At 37.8% G+C, this 18,097-nt stretch overlaps 1 protein-coding gene across 4 annotated transcripts in view; it reads left to right on the top strand.

The window, feature by feature from the left end:
• The window catches only part of PTPN4 (protein tyrosine phosphatase non-receptor type 4), a 173,264-nt gene that overhangs the window by 113,189 nt on the left and 41,978 nt on the right, over positions 1-18,097 (top strand). For all 4 annotated transcript variants that reach the window (XM_082395870.1, XM_082395869.1, XM_082395868.1 and 1 more), the window contains 3 exons: positions 5,581-5,649; positions 12,884-13,009; positions 14,741-14,899. In XM_082395870.1, the coding sequence (XP_082251996.1) occupies positions 5,581-5,649; positions 12,884-13,009; positions 14,741-14,899 (354 nt within the window). The remainder of the gene's footprint in view (positions 1-5,580; positions 5,650-12,883; positions 13,010-14,740; positions 14,900-18,097) is intronic.

The following is an 18,097-nucleotide window of genomic DNA, read 5'->3' as shown; positions in this document are numbered from 1 at the left end:
CCAATGACAGATGAATGGATAAGGAAGATGTGGTACATATACGCAGTGGAATATTAGCGAAATTGGGTCATTTGTAGAGATGTGGATGGACTTAGAGTGCGTCATACAGAGTGAAGTAAGCCAGAGAGAGAAAAACAAATATCGTATATTAACGCATACATGTGGAATATAGAAAAATGGTAATAGATGAACCTGTTTTCAGGGCAGGAATAAAGATGTAGAGATAGAGAACCGACGTGTGGACACAGGGGAAGGGGAGGGTGGGACGAATTGGGAGATTAGGATAGACATATATATACACTGCCATGCGTAAAATAGATAGCTAGTGGGAACCTGCTGTATAGCACAGGGAGCTCAGCTCGGTGCTCTGTGACTACCTACATGGGTAGGATGTGGGGTGGGGTGGGAGGGAGGTCCAAGAGGGAGGGGATACAAGTATACACATAGCTGATTCACTCCATTGTATAGCAGAAACTAACACAACATTGTAAAGCAATTTTACTCCAATAAAAAAAATACTGAGTTTTCTGACTCATGAAACATGGTATATCTTTTTTTTTTTTTTTATACACTTCTCAGCCCTCTGGGAGCAAGCTTTTTTTTTTTAACATCTTTATTGGTGTATAATTGCTTTACAATGGTGTGTGGTATATCTTTTTATTTACTTAAATGTTATTTCTCTCAGCAATGTTTGTAGTTTTCAGCATACACCTCTTTCACATCTTTGCCAAATGTATCCTTAATTATTTCATGTTTTTGATGCTATTATAAATTGTCTTATTATATTTTAATTTCAGATTGTTCATCACAGTTAATTAGAAATACAATTGTTTTTTTATGTTGATCTTGTTTTGTTAAACTTTGCTTTTACCTCATTTATTTTAGGAGCTTCTTTTATAGTTGCCGAAAGATTTTCTTCCTAGAGGCTAAAAACAGTCTTAATTTTTCCTTTCTATTCTGATCCTTTTTATTTCTTTTTCTTTACTTGTTGCCCCAGCTAGAGCCGCCAGTCTAGTGTTGAGTAGAAGTGGTGAGAGCAGATATCCTTGTCTTGTTCCTTATCTTAGGGGAAGACACTCAGTATTTCACTATGAAGTGTGATGTTGGTTGTGGGCTTTCACACATGCCCTATATCATGCATGTTGAGGCAGTTCCTCTATTTCGCATTTGTGGGAAGTTTTTATTAGGATTGGTTATTGGTTTTTGTCAAATGCTTTTTCTGCAGCTATCACAATGATCATATGGGTTTTCTTTTTAGTTGTTTATTTGATGAATTATATTGATTGACTTTCAAATGGTAAAGCAACCGTACATTCCTGAGAGAAACCCCACTTGGTTATGATCTGTTATCCTGTTTATATATTATTTTATTTAATTTGCTTACATTTTGTTTAGAATTTTTGCGTTTATGTTTGTGAAGGATATTTCCCTTTAGTTTTCTTTTGTAATGTCATTATCAGGTTTGGTGTCAGGATCATTTTGGCCTCATTGAATGAGTTGGGAAGTATTTCCTCATTTTCAGTTTTCTAGAAGAGTTTCTGTAGTAATATTATTTCCTTTTAAAATGTTTGATAGAATTTTCCAGTTCTGTTCTTTCTAAGGCAGAAGCGTTATTTATAGGAGGCTTTTGAACAGCACATTCAGATTCTTTAATACAAATGAAGCGGTTCAGGTTTTCTCTTTCTTCCTGGGTGGACTTTGATCATGTTTTTCAAGGAATTTATCTATTTTGTCTAAGTTCTTGAGTATTTTGGCATAAAGGTTGTAATATTACCCTATTATATTTTCTTTTTTTTTTAATTAATTAATTAATGTATTTATTTATTTACTTTTGGCTGTGTTGGGTCTTCATTTCTGTGTGAGGGCTTTCTCTGGTTGTGGCGAGCGGGGGCCACTCCTCATCGCGGTGCGCGGGCCTCTCACTATCGTGGCCTCTCTTGTTGCGGAGCACAGGCTCCAGACGCACAGGCTCAGTAGTTGTGGCTCACGGGCCCAGTTGCTCCGTGGCATGTGGGATCTTCCCAGAAGAGGGCTCGAACCCATGTCCCCTGCATTAGCAGGCAGATTCTCAACCACTGTGCCACCAGGGAAGCCCTACCCTATTATATTTTCAATATCTCTAGAATCTAGTAAGGTCATTTCTCTCATTCTTGATATTGGTAATTTGTGTCTTCTCTCTTTTTCCCTTATCAGTCTTGTTAGAGGTTTATCACTTGGGATTAAATATTTTTAAACACTGTGAATGCTAAATAAAACCATTCTTCAGGTTTGTATGTAGTTTATGGGCCACCCTTTGTCTGTCAAATCTTAAAGGAAAAAAGTGACCGAAAAATACTAAACCAGGTTCCCGTTCAAGTCTAGAGTCAGTAGCTAGGCAGTATCAAATATACAAAACCTCAGGGAATATAACATCTCTGAGCCTATTTTGAAAAAAAATTTAATGGTAAAGTTTAGCCATCCGAGAGAGAATTCAAAATGACTCAAGAAGAATCTTGGTGAAAGAAGTCAGAATAAAGATTAAATTCTTTAAACATGGAACGAATCCTTGACAACTATGAGAATTATAACTACAGAATAGTATTAAAATGTTATAAACTTGGACAAAGTAAAAGTAATAATATAACTAAGAAAGCAAGAGGAAGCAGGGACTAGTGAACTATGTGAATCCATATTAACAAAAATTAAATATTAATACACTAAGTTTTTAAGGTTTTCCCTGACCTTTTTATTCTCCTCCTCCTCCTCCTCCTCCTTTTTTAAATGAACGGTAGCCTTTTTCTTTCCTTTAATTCAAGAGAAATCCATTTAATATTTTCATTGTGGCCATATATAGCATAATCACATTGTAATAGAATTATATCCATATTTGTAGCCTTTTCTATGTATGTATAGAGTTTTAGAATGATTTTTGCCTGCTCATAATAGAGATTATTTCTTAGGGGTATGGCTGTGGCTAAATCTGTTTGTTTACTTTTTTTGTTATGCTTTTCGATATTGCTTGAATTACTTACAAGAAGCCTGCATGCTTTCACCAATTGGTATATTCTCATTGTTCTTAAGATAAGTAGCTTGCTGTCAGAATTTAGTGTTTTTAGATTATGTTACAGTTTTACATTTTGTTCTAATTATACTAAACCCTATAGAATAATATGGATAATATGACGCATAAACACTTCATTTTTCCCTCATATTTGAATTTAATCTTTATATTTTTATTATGAAATTCAACTTGTTAATTCAGCCTTTTGAGTAATAATGTCCCATTTGAATCCTCTTTCCTGGAAAATTACTCTATCAGTTCGGGAAACAGGAAGCTCTTTTGATTTTTCAGATAAAAGCAATTTAATTGAGGCAGTTGGTTTCTAACACAGGTGTTAGGAAGGCTGGGAAAACAAAAGGGAGGGGGTTGGGGGAAGCAGCAGGAAGAATGGGTAACGCCCGAGGGTCAGAAGCTTGTGTTACTCTGGGCTGGAGCCACGAGCTGAGACCTGCTGCTGCCCTGGTGAGCTGCTGCCCTGGATTCTGGATCACCGGGGCGGTGCTGCTTTGGTCAGGGATGGCGTCCTCTGCAGGGTTCTGTTTCTCTCTGTGCCCTGTGCCTGCTGCTGTTACAGCGGCTGCCAGCATCTGACGGTCACCTGCTTCTGATCCGCTCCGCTTTCTGATCTCCCGCCAGAAAAAAGGCGGGACCGACAGGAAGCCAGCTTGCAGGGGAGCCTCCGAGACGCAGGGCGTAGCAGACAGAGCAGGACGGGACTGAGGCCGGGCAGCTCGGCTAACGTGAAATTACATTAGTGTATATAAGTAAGCCGCAGATGTCTACGGTGGTAAAAGCTAGACTTGATGTTTATAGTCCTTAAGAACTTCCAAAACGTATCCAAAATACTTTCTAATCACCAAAATGATTAATAATCTTGTGAGCGGTGTAGGAATGGCAGCATGACAAATGTTTATCTGGATACAGTCCTATCCCTAATGGATACACATGAGATAAATGCTTTTCCTCCTCATTATAAGCAATGGTTGGGAATACTAGCACTCTTGTCATCTCTCACGAAGACTGAGAGATGGAATTTGGAATATCGGGGGATTTAATACTTCCTTTACCAGCCTCCTCACGCACACCCCCCCTTGTTGTCTCTGTTCCAAAATGCCCAGGGGATTACAGTCCTTGTTCTAATGTGGAAGTACAAAGCAGTGGTGAACCTCAATCTGTTACCTTGTTCACAGTTGAAAGTATAGCTCATTCTTCTTAGAGGAAATATATCATCTTAAGACACATCAACTTATCTGAATTTTAAAATCGTGACAATGTTTCTGACTTTTCCATTAAAACTTGAACAGCGGGCTTCCCTGGTGGCGCAGTGGTTGAGAATCTGCCTGCCAATGCAGGGGACACGGGATCGAGCCCTGGTCTGGGAGGATCCCACATGCCGCGGAGCAACTAAGCCCGTGAGCCACAACTACTGAGCCTGCGCGTCTGGAGCCCGTGCTCCGCAACAAGAGAGGCTGCGACAGTGAGAGGCCCGCGCACTGCGATGAAGAGTGGCCCCCGCTTGCCACAACTAGAGAAAGCCCTCGCACAGAAACGAAGACCCAACACAGCCATAGAAAAAGAAATAAATTAAAAAAAAAAAAAACTTAAAAAAAAAAAAACTTGAACAGATGTGCCATTCTATTCACATTTATCTATACTTGTCCATAGAAGATGATCTTAAAATTGCTTACTTATTGGCTTTGGAAACCTATATTTGGCTGCTTTTTTATATATTAAATTTCTATCTATGTAAGTGGTTATATTTGATATTCTAGACATTTATGTTCATTCACTCAAATAATGTGATGTGTCAAGTAACAGATTCTCTGAGAACCAAGTTTTTATTTACAAATTTGCTCTTAATGCATTGGAGTACCACAGAGGAAGCTCAGTTCCCAGGCATAAACGGTGTGCTTGGGAGACCAATCAGCTTCAAGATAAACCCCTGTAATGCCCAACTCCCAACCATATTCTGACCTTCATTCCTTCTAATATAAAAATATCTGGGGTTGCCTGTATCTGGACGTGGAGGGATTTGAGGATGTGTCTGTGATCATTATCAGTAGGTGAGGAGGAAAAGCTTGCCCAAGGAAAGAGCAGTTCTTCGAGATCTCCCCATGTGTCAGGCCCTTGTTGAAGGAGTAGTAAAGACACTAGCCAAACCGCAGACGTGGCAGGAGGGCAGGGCTTAGATGAGCTGGGACAGAGCAACCTGTTTCTGAGTCTAGAGGGAGTGCCTTTCCAGGGCATAGCAGAGGAGGAATTCCTCTCAGACAGAATTACTTCTTTCATACTCACTCCCAAACAAAGGAGTATCTGAACACAAAGTGTCTTTGGAACACGTCCTTGTTCATTAACGGAAGAAGTGTAGTTAAGCTTCATCCATCCAGGTAGAAGTGGAATGTAGTCCATTCTTTCCTTCTTACCCTCTGCTAGAAATGTCTTGTCTCTTATGTAATTGTAGTGTAGTCATGCTGTGTGTTGTCATTTTATCTTGTAGTTCTCTTTAAGGTTTTCTTACTGTACGTATTTATCTATTTCAGTGGGAGAACTGAAGTCCAGTCAGTTCAATATGGCAAAGAAAAGGCAAATAAAGACAGGGTGTTTGCAAGGTAAGCCACTTCTAATTCAGTGTCTGAATTTTTTTTAAAGCCAGGTTAAAATTGCTAAAAACTTTTTCCAAATACGATTACAGAATTATCACATGATTCCTTCTTTAATTAAATGATAAATTATGTTGAGCGAGTAATGAAATAGTTTGTCTAGTTTACTCAATCATTTTTTTTTAGTGGACCAAGGATTGTAACCCTGACTAAGCAGAATCAAGTATTATATTATTAATATAACATTTTGTTGGAAGGCTTGTTTCCCTTTGGTTAACATTTTTGAGAAACATAGTGACTCATCTCATATATTATCCAGCCCATTTCTTCTTTCTTTAAATCATATTGTTAAGAAATAAGTTGCTTTTTATTTGGGTGCTATTTTGTTATCTTCATTTTTTAAGATCTGTTAATAACCAGTTTGCTTTTCAACAAGTGAAATGACATGGTCAGATTTATGGTTTAGAAAATAGTTTTATAAGCAAGAATAGAGAATGAATTAGAAGTAAAGGCTGGGTACCCAGAGACCAGTTAGGTTACTGCAGTAATCCAAATGAAAATAACAAAGGCCTGAACTAAAACACTGACAGTGAAGTGGTTAATAGGGAACAAATTTGAGGAACTTATTTTGCGGGTGGAACAAGCACAAGTTGTTGACCAATTGGTGGAGGTGTGTGAGAGACAGGAGTATCTGGAAAGACTTGTCAGCTTGGAGTGACATAAAATGGACAGGGGTTACAGGAGAGAACAGATTTGTAATAGAAGAGGTTAAATTGGCACAGGTCTAGTTTGAGATGCCTGAGCAATAATCTAACCAGGTTGTCCAATAGATGATTAAAAACTCAGCCGAGAGGTCTGACGAGGGAGAGTGACCAGATTGGTGGCAGCTAATCTTTACTGAAGACCTACTGTGCCGAGCATTGTTTCAGGCCTTGGGAACACAGTGAAGAACAAGGTACTGCACTCTGACTGGTGGAGCAGACGCCTAGTATAGGTGAGGGCTGAGGCAGGGAAGGCCCTGAGCCGGAGCCAGTACTGGGCAGGGTGCACACGGCAGTGCTGCAGGAGATGGCTAGACGGGCGGGCAGCGGCCGGAGTCTGTGTGGCCCTGTGCTGGGAATGGTGAGGACTTAGGATTGTAAGTGGAGGCCAGGGGGACTGGGGGCGTGGGAGGGATATAAATTGACTTGCATTTTAAAAATGTGGTAGAGTTCTTGTGCTTTAGAGTGATAAACTGAAGTATCTACAAGTATCGTATGGTTGCTGGGATTTGCTTCAGAATAACTGGGGGGCGAGGTGAAACACGATTCTCATGATGATGCTGTTGAACCTGGGGCCTGAGTACACAGGGTTTATCAAACTCTTCTTTCTACTTCTGTTTATATTTGAAATGTTCCAAAATAAAAATATGGGGGAGGGTGGGAGATTAGCCTGGCTGCTGGGATAGAATCACTCTGTGGGGATGTGAGTGGAAGAGGGTGACCAGTTAATCTCATAGTGGCTAATGCTTATTTTGTACTTACCTGTGCCAGGCAGTGTTTGTATATTAGCTCACAACCCCCAAACTCAGTGAGGTAATAAATCCATTACAGATGAGAAAACTGAGCGAGTTTGAATAATTTACCTGAGATTATACAGAGAGTGAGGGATGCAGCAAGATTCTAACCAGGCATCCCAGGTTCTTACCCACACTTTTAACCTCTGTGCGGTAGTTTTTGCTGTTCTGCGTGAGACATGTGACGCTTGACTCCTTCCCTGCCTCAGATGTGAAAGGTGATCCCGTTATTGTCTGTCTCCTGCACTAGTTAGGATGTCAGCTCTAGGAGGACGGGAGTCTGTCTGTCTGAATTCACCACAGTAGCCACAGTTCTCTAGTGAGTGGGGTATGGTAGATGTTTTTAAATGAAGCAGTGTATTTTCAGTGAAAATGGCTTGGAGAGGGTGAGTCTTTAAAGAGGTCATGAGCTTAGTGTCTGCTGCCAGTGGAGGCCTGAGAGTTTTAATAAACGAGAAGTGGAGAATTTTGCTTTTTACTTTAATTTTGCTCTCAGTCTTTGTCCGAAAGACCTCCTGCTTTGTGTTTCTAGGCTAAAAAGCTGCTGTTTTTTTTCTTTCCTCTAAAAGCAGAAACTGCTTTATTGCTTTCTCTACTCCACAAATGATGGCTCATTTTTTTTTTAAAGCTCCAACAATGCCAAATAACATAAAGAAAAATCGTGACCCCAACACAATCATTTAAAATTGTTTTGTATTTACTATTCAAGATTTTGCCATGTATATACTCGCGGATATTGATACGTATGTCTATATTTTGTTTTAAAAATTGTTTCATACTTTTTCTTGCTTGTTTTTATCACTTAGCATATCATAGGAATTTTCTTTGATGTTGAAAAATCTGCTGTCGTTCATGTCAGTAAATCTTAAACACTTAAGTCCTTTTATCCTGAGCTGTAGATTTAATTGCAAGATCCTTCCCTTCGTCCTGCCACTGGTCCGTGTACACAGTCAGAGTCATTTCTGAGGCTGAGGCTGTGCCGGCACTGTGCCTGGAATGCTTGTAAAAATAAAAAACAAATAATATTACAAGTTCCTTGGAGTAAGGACATTTGAAACAAAAAAATCATTAGAACATGATTTTTATGTGTTTGAATAATAAAATGTACTTGGGTTTTTAAATTTTCCCCTTCATTCCTGGCTTACCCTCATCCTGATTTGTCTATGAATGATCTGTCCAATTGGAAAATTGTCAGTGAAAAATGCCTTGATGTAGGAAAGATTTCGCTGGTCAGGGCATATAGCATTTTGCTGTGATAAGTTTAACTTGAATTTGAATGATGTAATTCATTTCAGCATTTGTTCAAAAAAGTTTTGAAATTGATTTATTTTGGCTTTATTTTTAGATTTATTGAGGGAAATATTGTCAATTTCTCTATTAAATATAAATCTTGGTGTCATATTAGTGGCTTAGTTATTTCAGAAGGGAGAAAGAAAGAAAGTAAAAACACAGAGATGTCTGCCCCAATAGATACGGCTGCTGAAATTACTCAAATTCCTCCTTTCCACAGTCATAGATACTCTTGTTTCTAGTTAGAAAGTACTAAGGACCTGTACAAAGGTAAAATGTACAGTAAAATGTTAATTTGAAACCATTTTCCTTGAAATTGCTCTTGAGAAAGGAATAGTTCACTTCCTATCAACTTTGTTTTAACTTAAAATGTACATATTTATTCTAGTTCTTAGTACTATAACTTTTTTGCAACACTCCTTTCAGACTTGTTAAAATCAAAGTAAATATTTTTCTGATTCTTCTATGTTAAAACAGCACCATAACAAAATATTTGCACTTTTTTATTCTTTTCCTAACAAGAAGCTTAACTTTTTGTCTTGCTTGATATTTGTAAAAATACTGAACATGATTTCATAACTAGTTCTACTGTAATATGATATCCTAATATGAATACCAAATCATAGGTGTGTTTACGTATTAATGTTAATATCACATGCAAATGACTTCCTTTATTTATATGTGTTAATGCTTTAATATTTTGAGCATATCAGATTTTGAGAGATATACATATAGTTACACCTGCATCTTATTAGTTCATTTTTTTTTCCAGAGCAGTTCCCAATACATTTTATTTTATTTTATTTTATTATTTATTTATGTTTTAAATTTAATATTTAAAAATTTTTTTTTAATTTTTATTTTATATTGGAGTATAGTTGATTAACAGTGTTGCGTTAGTTTCAGGTGTACAGCAAAGTGATTCAGTTACACATATACAAGTATCTATTCATTTTCAAATTCTTTTTCCATTTCTGTTATTACAGACTATTGAATAGAACTCCCTGTGCTATGCAGTAGGCCCTTGTTGGTTACCTATCTATCTATCTATTTATTTATTTGGCTGCGCCGGGTCTTAGTTGTGGCATGTGAACTCTTAGTCGCGGTATATGGGATCTAGTTCCCTGACCAGGGATTGAACCCAGGCCCCCTGCATTGGGAGCGTGGAGTCTTAGCCACTGGACCACCAGGGAAGTCCCTGGTTATCTATTTAAAATATAGCAGTGTGTGCGTGGGAATCCCAAACCCCAGTCTATCCCTCCTCCCCCGCTTTTCTCTGCCTGGTAACCGTAAGCTCATTTTCTAAGTCTGTGAGTTTGTTTCTGTTTTGTAAATAAGTTTATTTATATCATTTTTTTAAAGATTCCACATATAAGTGGTATCATATGATATTTGTCTTCCTCTGTCTGACTTACTTCACTTAGTATGATAGTCACCAGTCAGATAGTTCTTCATTTTATATATGCATTATTAAAATGTGAAATTGTTTAACAGGTTATCTTATAAAACAAATATTATTCAGTGAGTAGTAGAGATAAAATTCCGATATGATGGGCCCCAAATAACTGTCCTGTTTCTTTTGTTGTGCTGGAATTGTATGAATCCACTTTGAAATAATAAGTCATCATCTAGGACAAGGTCTTAATAGTACTTTTTAATGATCCTACTAGCTCTGAAAGACAAGCTTTTCTGGGATTGTGATGATCTGATGCATATCTATCAAAATGCCCTAATGGTTTTAGCAATTATTAAATTATTCTGTTAGAGTATTAGAGAATTCTAGAATTCTTGTCCACTCCTTGGAATTTTAGTTGGCAGTATAAATAGTTAGAAACGATTTCTCCTTAAACTTTTTATGTAAGGTGGTTTTTTTCAGCAATAACAAATGTTAACTTATTTTTCTGATACATCAACTCTTTGAATTGCTTTCAGACTTTTTCAGTTATCATATAATATCTAGGAAGAAAGCAAAAGAATGTTCCCATGCAACAGAAAAATAAGGTGCCATGGTCAGAAAATAAATTTACCACATTGCAAACACTGATGAAGTGTGGTATTTTTTTCTCTGAAGTTTCCACACTCAACAGGAAACATAGACAGCAAGCTTGAGTGTGTGGGTCTCTGAGGTTAAAAGTGTTAATAAAATACCTTGAAGTTTAGTTTTAAATGCAAAGCATTTCCAACCATGTTTAGTTTATTAACAACAGTAAAGTGTTCTGATGCCTTGTATTAGGTGAGTATAACTGGATTTTTTTCCTCCTTCAAATGACTCTTTGCCTCTTTTAGAAAATGAAAATAGTTGATCTCCTGACTGTGGTTAGTGAACTCAAACAGTTTACATTTAATAATCCAATATGTGAGTAATCTGTTTATTAACATTAAGAATTATGTTAATAGAAGAGCATTAATAGAAGAGCCATAAATGCTGTTTCTTTTAATAATCTTTACTTCATTTTAAAAATCTAATGCATGAGATAATATACTTTATTTTTATTTTATTGTGACTGATGAGGTGGTTAGACTAAATGGTATCCTGACTTGTCTTCAAATCAGAAAATCCTGTAATTTAAACTCATGGTAATGGGAAATGTTTATGCTTTAATGACTTTAGATTCACTTATGAAAAATGAAATCTGAGTCAATGACTTTTTTAAAAAAATTGATAACGTTACATCTCTTTTAGAAAATGTTCAATGTTCTTAAGTTAAGGAGATGTCAGTCAACTATATTTCAATTTAAAACTAAGTAAAAGAAAAAAAAGCAACATCATTAGGCCAAACTAAAAAGATTTTAGCTATGAATACATGAAATGATAGGGCATTTGTGTGGTTTGGATTCAGAAGTAATTTAAGTTACTTGTGGTTTAGTAAAATTAATAAACTAAAACACTGCACTGAAAATGTAGATACTCATAGATCATTTCAGAAGGTAAGGAAGGACCGTAGGAGCGTACATTTTACTAGAAAATTTTGATATTTAGATGTAGAAACTTAAGTGATTTGTCTGTGGGAAGGTCAAAGCTAGGATTGATGGTCCCCACTCATTGTTTTTTTTTTTTTTTAAATAAATTTATTTATTTATTTTTGGCTGCATTGGGTCTCCGTTGCTGTGCATGGGCTCTCTCTAGTTGCGGTGTGCGGGCTTCTCATTGCAGTGGCTTCTCTTATTGCGGAGCACAGGCTCTAGGCACGCAGGCTTCAGTAGTTGTGGCACACAGGCTCAGTAGTTGCGGCTCGTGGGCTCTAGAGCGCAGGCTCAGTAGTTGTGGCGCACGGGCTTAGTTGCTCCGTGGCATGTGGGATCTTCCCGGACCGGGCCTCCAACCCGTGTCCCCTGCATTGGCAGGTGGATTCTTAACCACTGCACCACCAGGGAAGCCCCCCACTCATTGTTTTAATGCTTCCTACTATGTATGTAAATTTTCTTGAGTACTCGTGGTCAGTGTTACCGTGCTTTGTAGTCTAGTCTATTTGTATGTGCTTCAGTGAGTTATTACTGAAATATAAAACTGTCTAAGTTTAGAAGCTGATATATTATGTGTTTTTATGTAATTTGCTTAATTCATTATATTAACCTTCATATGAACTCTGCATGTCAAAAAGCTAGGCATTTAAAAAGATATCATGTATTTTCCATGAACTTTGGCCACTTTTTGAATTTGCATAAAAAACGACTTCAGTTGCTAATTCACCTAAAATTCTAAGGGTTTTTGACCTCCGTAAAGATCAATATCTTTTCTGAAAAGATCATTTACTCTCTTTATCACTATAATAACTGACAATATACAGGTAAGAAAACATATGCTACTCCCCACCATGAGACAAAATAATTAACCTTCCAAATGTTTCCTAAAGAAGAAAAGAAAAGAAAAAAATCCACTGGCTTACTGTATATAAAAGGGGAAAATTTATAAATAAAATATGCACAATTATCATTTTTACCTTGTCCTCATTGAGGCAGAGGGCCAGGGTTTAGGTTTAAGGACACTCAGGAGATGATGTGTTAGGAATTGTTTAAAACACCACAAGATAAGCTCAAGTCCCAGAGACCCTGGGACAGAGACAATGTCTAAAATATAATGTTGGTAGTATCTGGGAAAACTTGATAGCCAACGATTCCATTGTTTTTTTTCTCTCATCTTTCTTTCTTTGTTTCTTTCATTTTTCTCCTCTTCCCTATTCTCTTTCCTACTTTTTCTTGCCTTCTTTCTTCATATAAAGATTTCCTTTCTTAGGAAATTGTTTGATAAGTAGCCTCCAAATGCATTAATTTCTTGTAAATAAACGTGTTGTGTTTACTCATCTAGAATATGATGTATTAAGCCAAATTGTAAGGTTCGGTACATAGCTTGGGGTAAAAAATAAAATTTTTTGCATATTATTTAAATTATTACTCCAGATCCCCAAGTAAGCCCTTGGCACGGAAATTAATGGATTGGGAAGTAGTAAGCAGAAATTCACTATCTGATGACAGGTTGGAAACACAAAGCCTTCCGTCGCGATCCCCACCTGGCACTCCTAATCAGTAAGTACATCAGGTGTACGTTTTGCTAATTTCTAAATGTTTGGCTGTGTGTTTCCATTGCCTGAAGACTATAATATGTAAAATTTAAAGTTTTCGGTCAGACATGATTTTCGTTGCTCCAAGGCATTATTTCCTCTCAGCCTGGAGCTCACTGTGTAAGCAGAGCATGACATAAAGATGCTCACTTAACTACAAAGCTGACTTTCACAGTCAGGGTCACTAGCCAATAAATCAAGGCCTATTAGTAGACTTAAAATCTGGGAATATGGTTGTAGCTGACATAACTCTTTTCCTTGTGTATCTCCAGCATAATTTCTAGGAGAGTGCATATTATTTGAACACGCTAAGTGTTGTGATTCTCTTGCTGAAGCTCCTACCCTGCTTCTGCTGTGCCAGTGTCTGTGGTCTAGGAAAAGGGATTTCCAGCCTCAGTTCCCCCAGCTCAGCCATAGCTCAGCTGAGAAGCACGTGTTACTCAGCACTTACCGCGTATGCACTTCATCCTAGCATGTCTCACGAAAGCTGGATGCTTGGGGGTAGGTAGTCATAATAAGATAATAAACGTGTACTGGCCAAAGATGTTATCTTAATCTCATAATGTTAACAAATGTGTTGTACGTATTACATGTATGTGATTAAGATAATGATAACAAAATTCATGTTACCATACTGACTGTCCTTGTTAACCCAAAAGGTTGATATAAGAAATATTTGAATTTTGGCATGGAATATAATATTTAAAGAAGTCTTCCTCTGGACATATTTCATACACATTCATGTTCAGTAAATGAGCACTAAATTCTGAAAGTTGTTTCACTGATGGGTGTTTGTCAGCTTAAGAGTAAATTCCTACCATATTGGAAGTAAAGTGTGTGTGCACAAACAGCTTGGTTCACAGCAGGTTACCTAATAGCTAGGTGTCTTCCTCACTACTAGAAACAAAATAGACTCAAAAGTTTGTACAATGTCTTGCTAATTGTCGATTGCTAAGTCATCTTTTTTATAATAGACTGCATATAAATTCAAAGGCTAATCAGCTTGTTGGAGAAGATCCAGAACCTTCTTTTTCTGGTCCCTTTTCCAGCCAGCCATTCCTTATTTGTTACCAGTACCCCACTAAACAATTACAGCAAATTATGGAAGACACATGAAATTTAAACCAGATGGTTGAATTAATTAATTGTCACTAACTCTGATCAGACTTTCTGTTAATGAAACAATTTTACGTATGATATGAAGAAAATTGTTTTTTCCCTAAATTCTAAAGTGACTGTGTCACTTATGAAGATGGAAATATGGTATTCAGTATCTCTAGTCTTAGAAATTACAGAAAATCCCATAAATAAAAGTATTTATTAAAGGATTAAAAAAGAATTCAGACCAGAGGATATTTCTGAATTATTGATTCTCTCCTTTTATTTTGTAAATGCTGATTAAGACGCACATTTGTAGTGACTGAAACCTAGAAACATTAAGGTTGGTGGGGATAGTAGATGATTGAAATAGATAAAATCCCCGTGGCAGATTGCTAACTCTAGCTCAGATCTTTCGACTTCCTATTCTGTGCTTTTTCTGTTTATACCATACTGTCTTTGTCAGAGACTCAGCTTAGTAAAATGTGGTCAGTCTTAAAAACACACACCCACTTTCTACTGCAATCATATAAGAAAAAAACTTGAACATACTGAGTTACAGTACAGTTTTACTCAGTTTTTGTTCCTCTTCTCGTAGTCGAAATTCTGCGTTCACCCAAGAGGGAACCAGGTTACGGCCGTCTTCAGTGGGTCATTTGGTCGGCCACGTGGTTCACACCTGCCCAGGCGAGGCATTCGTGAGGCATCGGTCTCCATCTTCCACACAAGCTAACAGCATTGTTTTGGAATCATCTCCGTAAGGCCTTTTTGCATTTAGCTTCCTTTTTATGAGTAATAATGCCCCAAATTGTTTCATTTGAAATAATCTGGGAAATTATAGTATTTGATATAAGACTTTATTTGTGCGATGTTTTAAAAGTTTATATATTTGTAAATGTGCTTATTTGTTCCTGAAGGTCTTGGTGACCCCCACCCCACAAAACTGCTGTTATTATTTTATTGACTCTGTATATTCTTGAACTTTTAGTGCACATTGTTACATATTTCTGCAGATACATGTATCACTGTGGTCAGGCAGTAAGGTGATGAAAGGTAGAGTTTTCTTAATATTTTTCAGGAAGGGAACCATAAGGATGAGTAGACAGTGTTGGGGAAATTAAGTAGCAAGGGAGAACATCACACTAAAAATAAGTTATAGAAAGCGTGCATACATCATTTCTAAAATTCACTCCTATCTCATTACAAATTGATGCATAAATTAAACTTCATAATTCAGTATATCAGTTTAATGCACAACATACTTACCTCACATTAATAGGCAGTCTTGATTTATTGGTTCATATAATACAGTTAGTTCATATGCAAGTAAAAATACAGTGCAAGAGTTAGAAAAAAAGTAAAATACTTTATAAGATACATAAGTAGGTAAGAGGATTCATTAATTGCTAAGAAGGAAACGGGTTTAAGATACAGTGACTGTGATGAGGGTTGCAGAAAGGATGGGTCTGAGTGATGGAGAGCAGGTGCAGCTGCCAGCACAGCAGCTGCAGGTGCTCCAGGAAAGCGCACCTGGTCTGTAGGAGCAGCTGCTGTCCTCTGTGTGGGCCAGCAGCGAAGGTGGCCAAGCTGTTGGGACCAGTGGGCGTTAAGTCTGGCTAACGTGTATCTGGGTAGAAGATTTGGATTGTGTGTGTACATGATAAAGGTTGGAGGAGTAGAAGACTATACACTGCACAGTGACACCTGTGGAGCATGGGTGGACAGGAGTTAGGATCGGTGGAAATTTATGTTTTATTACTTTAAAAATTATAGCTAAACTTTTTGTTTGATTTTCAATAAGCATGTATTTTCTTCTTCTAAAACTTTAAAAAGTACAGTAATTAAAGACGTGATTGAAATGTTAACTGATTAAATTTTTAAATGACATGCTTTCGGCACATGAAAGCTGACCACTTGGAGGAATCACAAAGTCCGTGTTATCACAGACAGAACAGTGTCACTCCTGGGGCCTGACCACATGATCTCAGTCTAGTTTTTGTAGGGCCCTTTCCGTAGAGCCCATACACATCTGCCTTCGCATACAATTGAGTATATCCTTTTGTAAATTTTATAGATTCACAGACCCCCCCAAATCACTTACCTCTTCAGAATACCTGTGTTCTCTTTTCCTGACCTGAAGTGGAGAAGGAGGTTCAGGATAGGTTGGAACCATGCAGAGGTTTTCTTCCCCTGCCCAGTCCACCAGAATTTCAATGCTTCGGGCTTTCTCTTTGGACATGTTTTATGAAGCTTATGTATTTGTATTCAGTTTTGAATCTATAACACTGCGTTGGAAATTCAGCCAATCCTCACCTTAAGAATAATGAGAGAGTTCTGCAAAGACAAGCTTAATGGTAAACTAATAATAATAACTTACATTGGTAGCTTACAGTCAGCTTTTTCATAAATTATCTCACTGTTCAAGAGAACTCAATAAAATAGGAAAGCTATATAGCCCTCCTTTACAGATGAGAGAGCCACACTAACAGCATTTGTCCCAATTTACGGAACTAAAACTTGGGTTTTCTTACCTGAGCCAGTCTGTAGAACTGTGTATCCTGGACAAGGCTTTGTTGGGTTTTTTTTTTTTTTTTCAATTTAGAGGAAATATTTTTCAACTTGGAATCCATAGATTTTAGTTTTACATTGGCCAAATGTGAAAAGAATGCAAACAATATGTTGGATTAAGCACAGAGCATTTCAACGTAGTACAATACAGTGAAATTGATGTTGGGATATCTCACCAGTTTCCTGCTCTTTGAGGGAGTCCAGGGGCGTTCAGGTGAGCCTGACTTCAGGCACTGGGCGAGCTTGCCCACTTCTCAAGGAGAAAACGCTATTAATTCGCAGGTGTGTTTACTGTGGAAGCAAACAGGAGGCTGTTGTACGCTTAAAGTTACTGTTTATAGGCGGGGGTAATTGAGATTACATCCTACCATTTCCTTCCTTTCTTTAAATGATCCACAGAAAATTAGACTGTTTTTAGTTTGTGATTTTTCTGAGATAAACATTAGCCCTAAATTAATTTTAAAATACTTAACAGATTAAAAAAAAATAAATTCCCACCACAATGCTAATATGTAACAGGGAAGCTCAGGTATTGCTACAGAATAATTGCAAAGTGTGTGAATGGGATGGATACAGTTTTATTTTTTATTATGATACAGATTGCTAACAGCTGCAACAGAGAACTGTTTTGAGTGCTGAGGAAGCTGCCTCACTGCTGACCTTGAAGCACTCATGAGGAAACTTACAGCCACCTGGACTGAAACAAGTCAGGAAAGCTTTTGCCCACCTGGCTTGATGGACAGTTTTAACAACTCTTTTGCTGCTGTGTTACAGTATATTGCCTGTTGACAGCAAAGTGCACTTCAATGTAACATTTTCATTATCTGCTCTTCACTTAACATTTTCCAAAATGTCAAAGTTTAAGATAAGCACATTATTTGTGGTGAAAAACCCCAGCCTGAAAGTTGGGCATTGGAACAGTTTTACTTATTTATTTATTTATTTAAATTTATTTATTTATTTATTGGCTGCATTGGGTCTTCGTTGCTGTGCGCAGGCTTTCTCTAGTTGAGGTGAGCGGGAGCTACTCTTTGTTGCAGTGCACGGGCTTCTCACTGTGGTGACTTCTCTTGTTGCAGATCACGGGCTCTAGGCACACGGGCTTCAGTAGTTGTGGCATGTAGGCTCAGTAGTTGTGGCTTGTGGGCTCTAGAGCACAGGCTCAGTACTTGTGGTGTGCAGGCTCAGTAGTTGTGGTGTGCGGGCTCAGTAGTTGTGGCTTGCAGGCTCTACAGCGCAGGCTCAGTGGTTGTGGTGTGCAGGCTCAGTAGTTGTGGCTCGCTGGCTCTAGAGCACAGGCTCAGTAGTTGTGGCTCACAGGCTCAGTAGTTGTGGCTCGTGGGCGCTAGAGTGCAGGCTCAGTAGTTGTGGCTCGCAGGCTCTAGAG

Source organism: Balaenoptera borealis, assembly GCF_965194805.1.
Source record: "Balaenoptera borealis genome assembly, chromosome: 6".
NCBI classification, from domain to species: Eukaryota; Metazoa; Chordata; class Mammalia; order Artiodactyla; family Balaenopteridae; genus Balaenoptera; species Balaenoptera borealis.
Note: the sequence above shows the minus strand (reverse complement) of the source record. Positions and strands in the feature narration are given on the sequence as shown.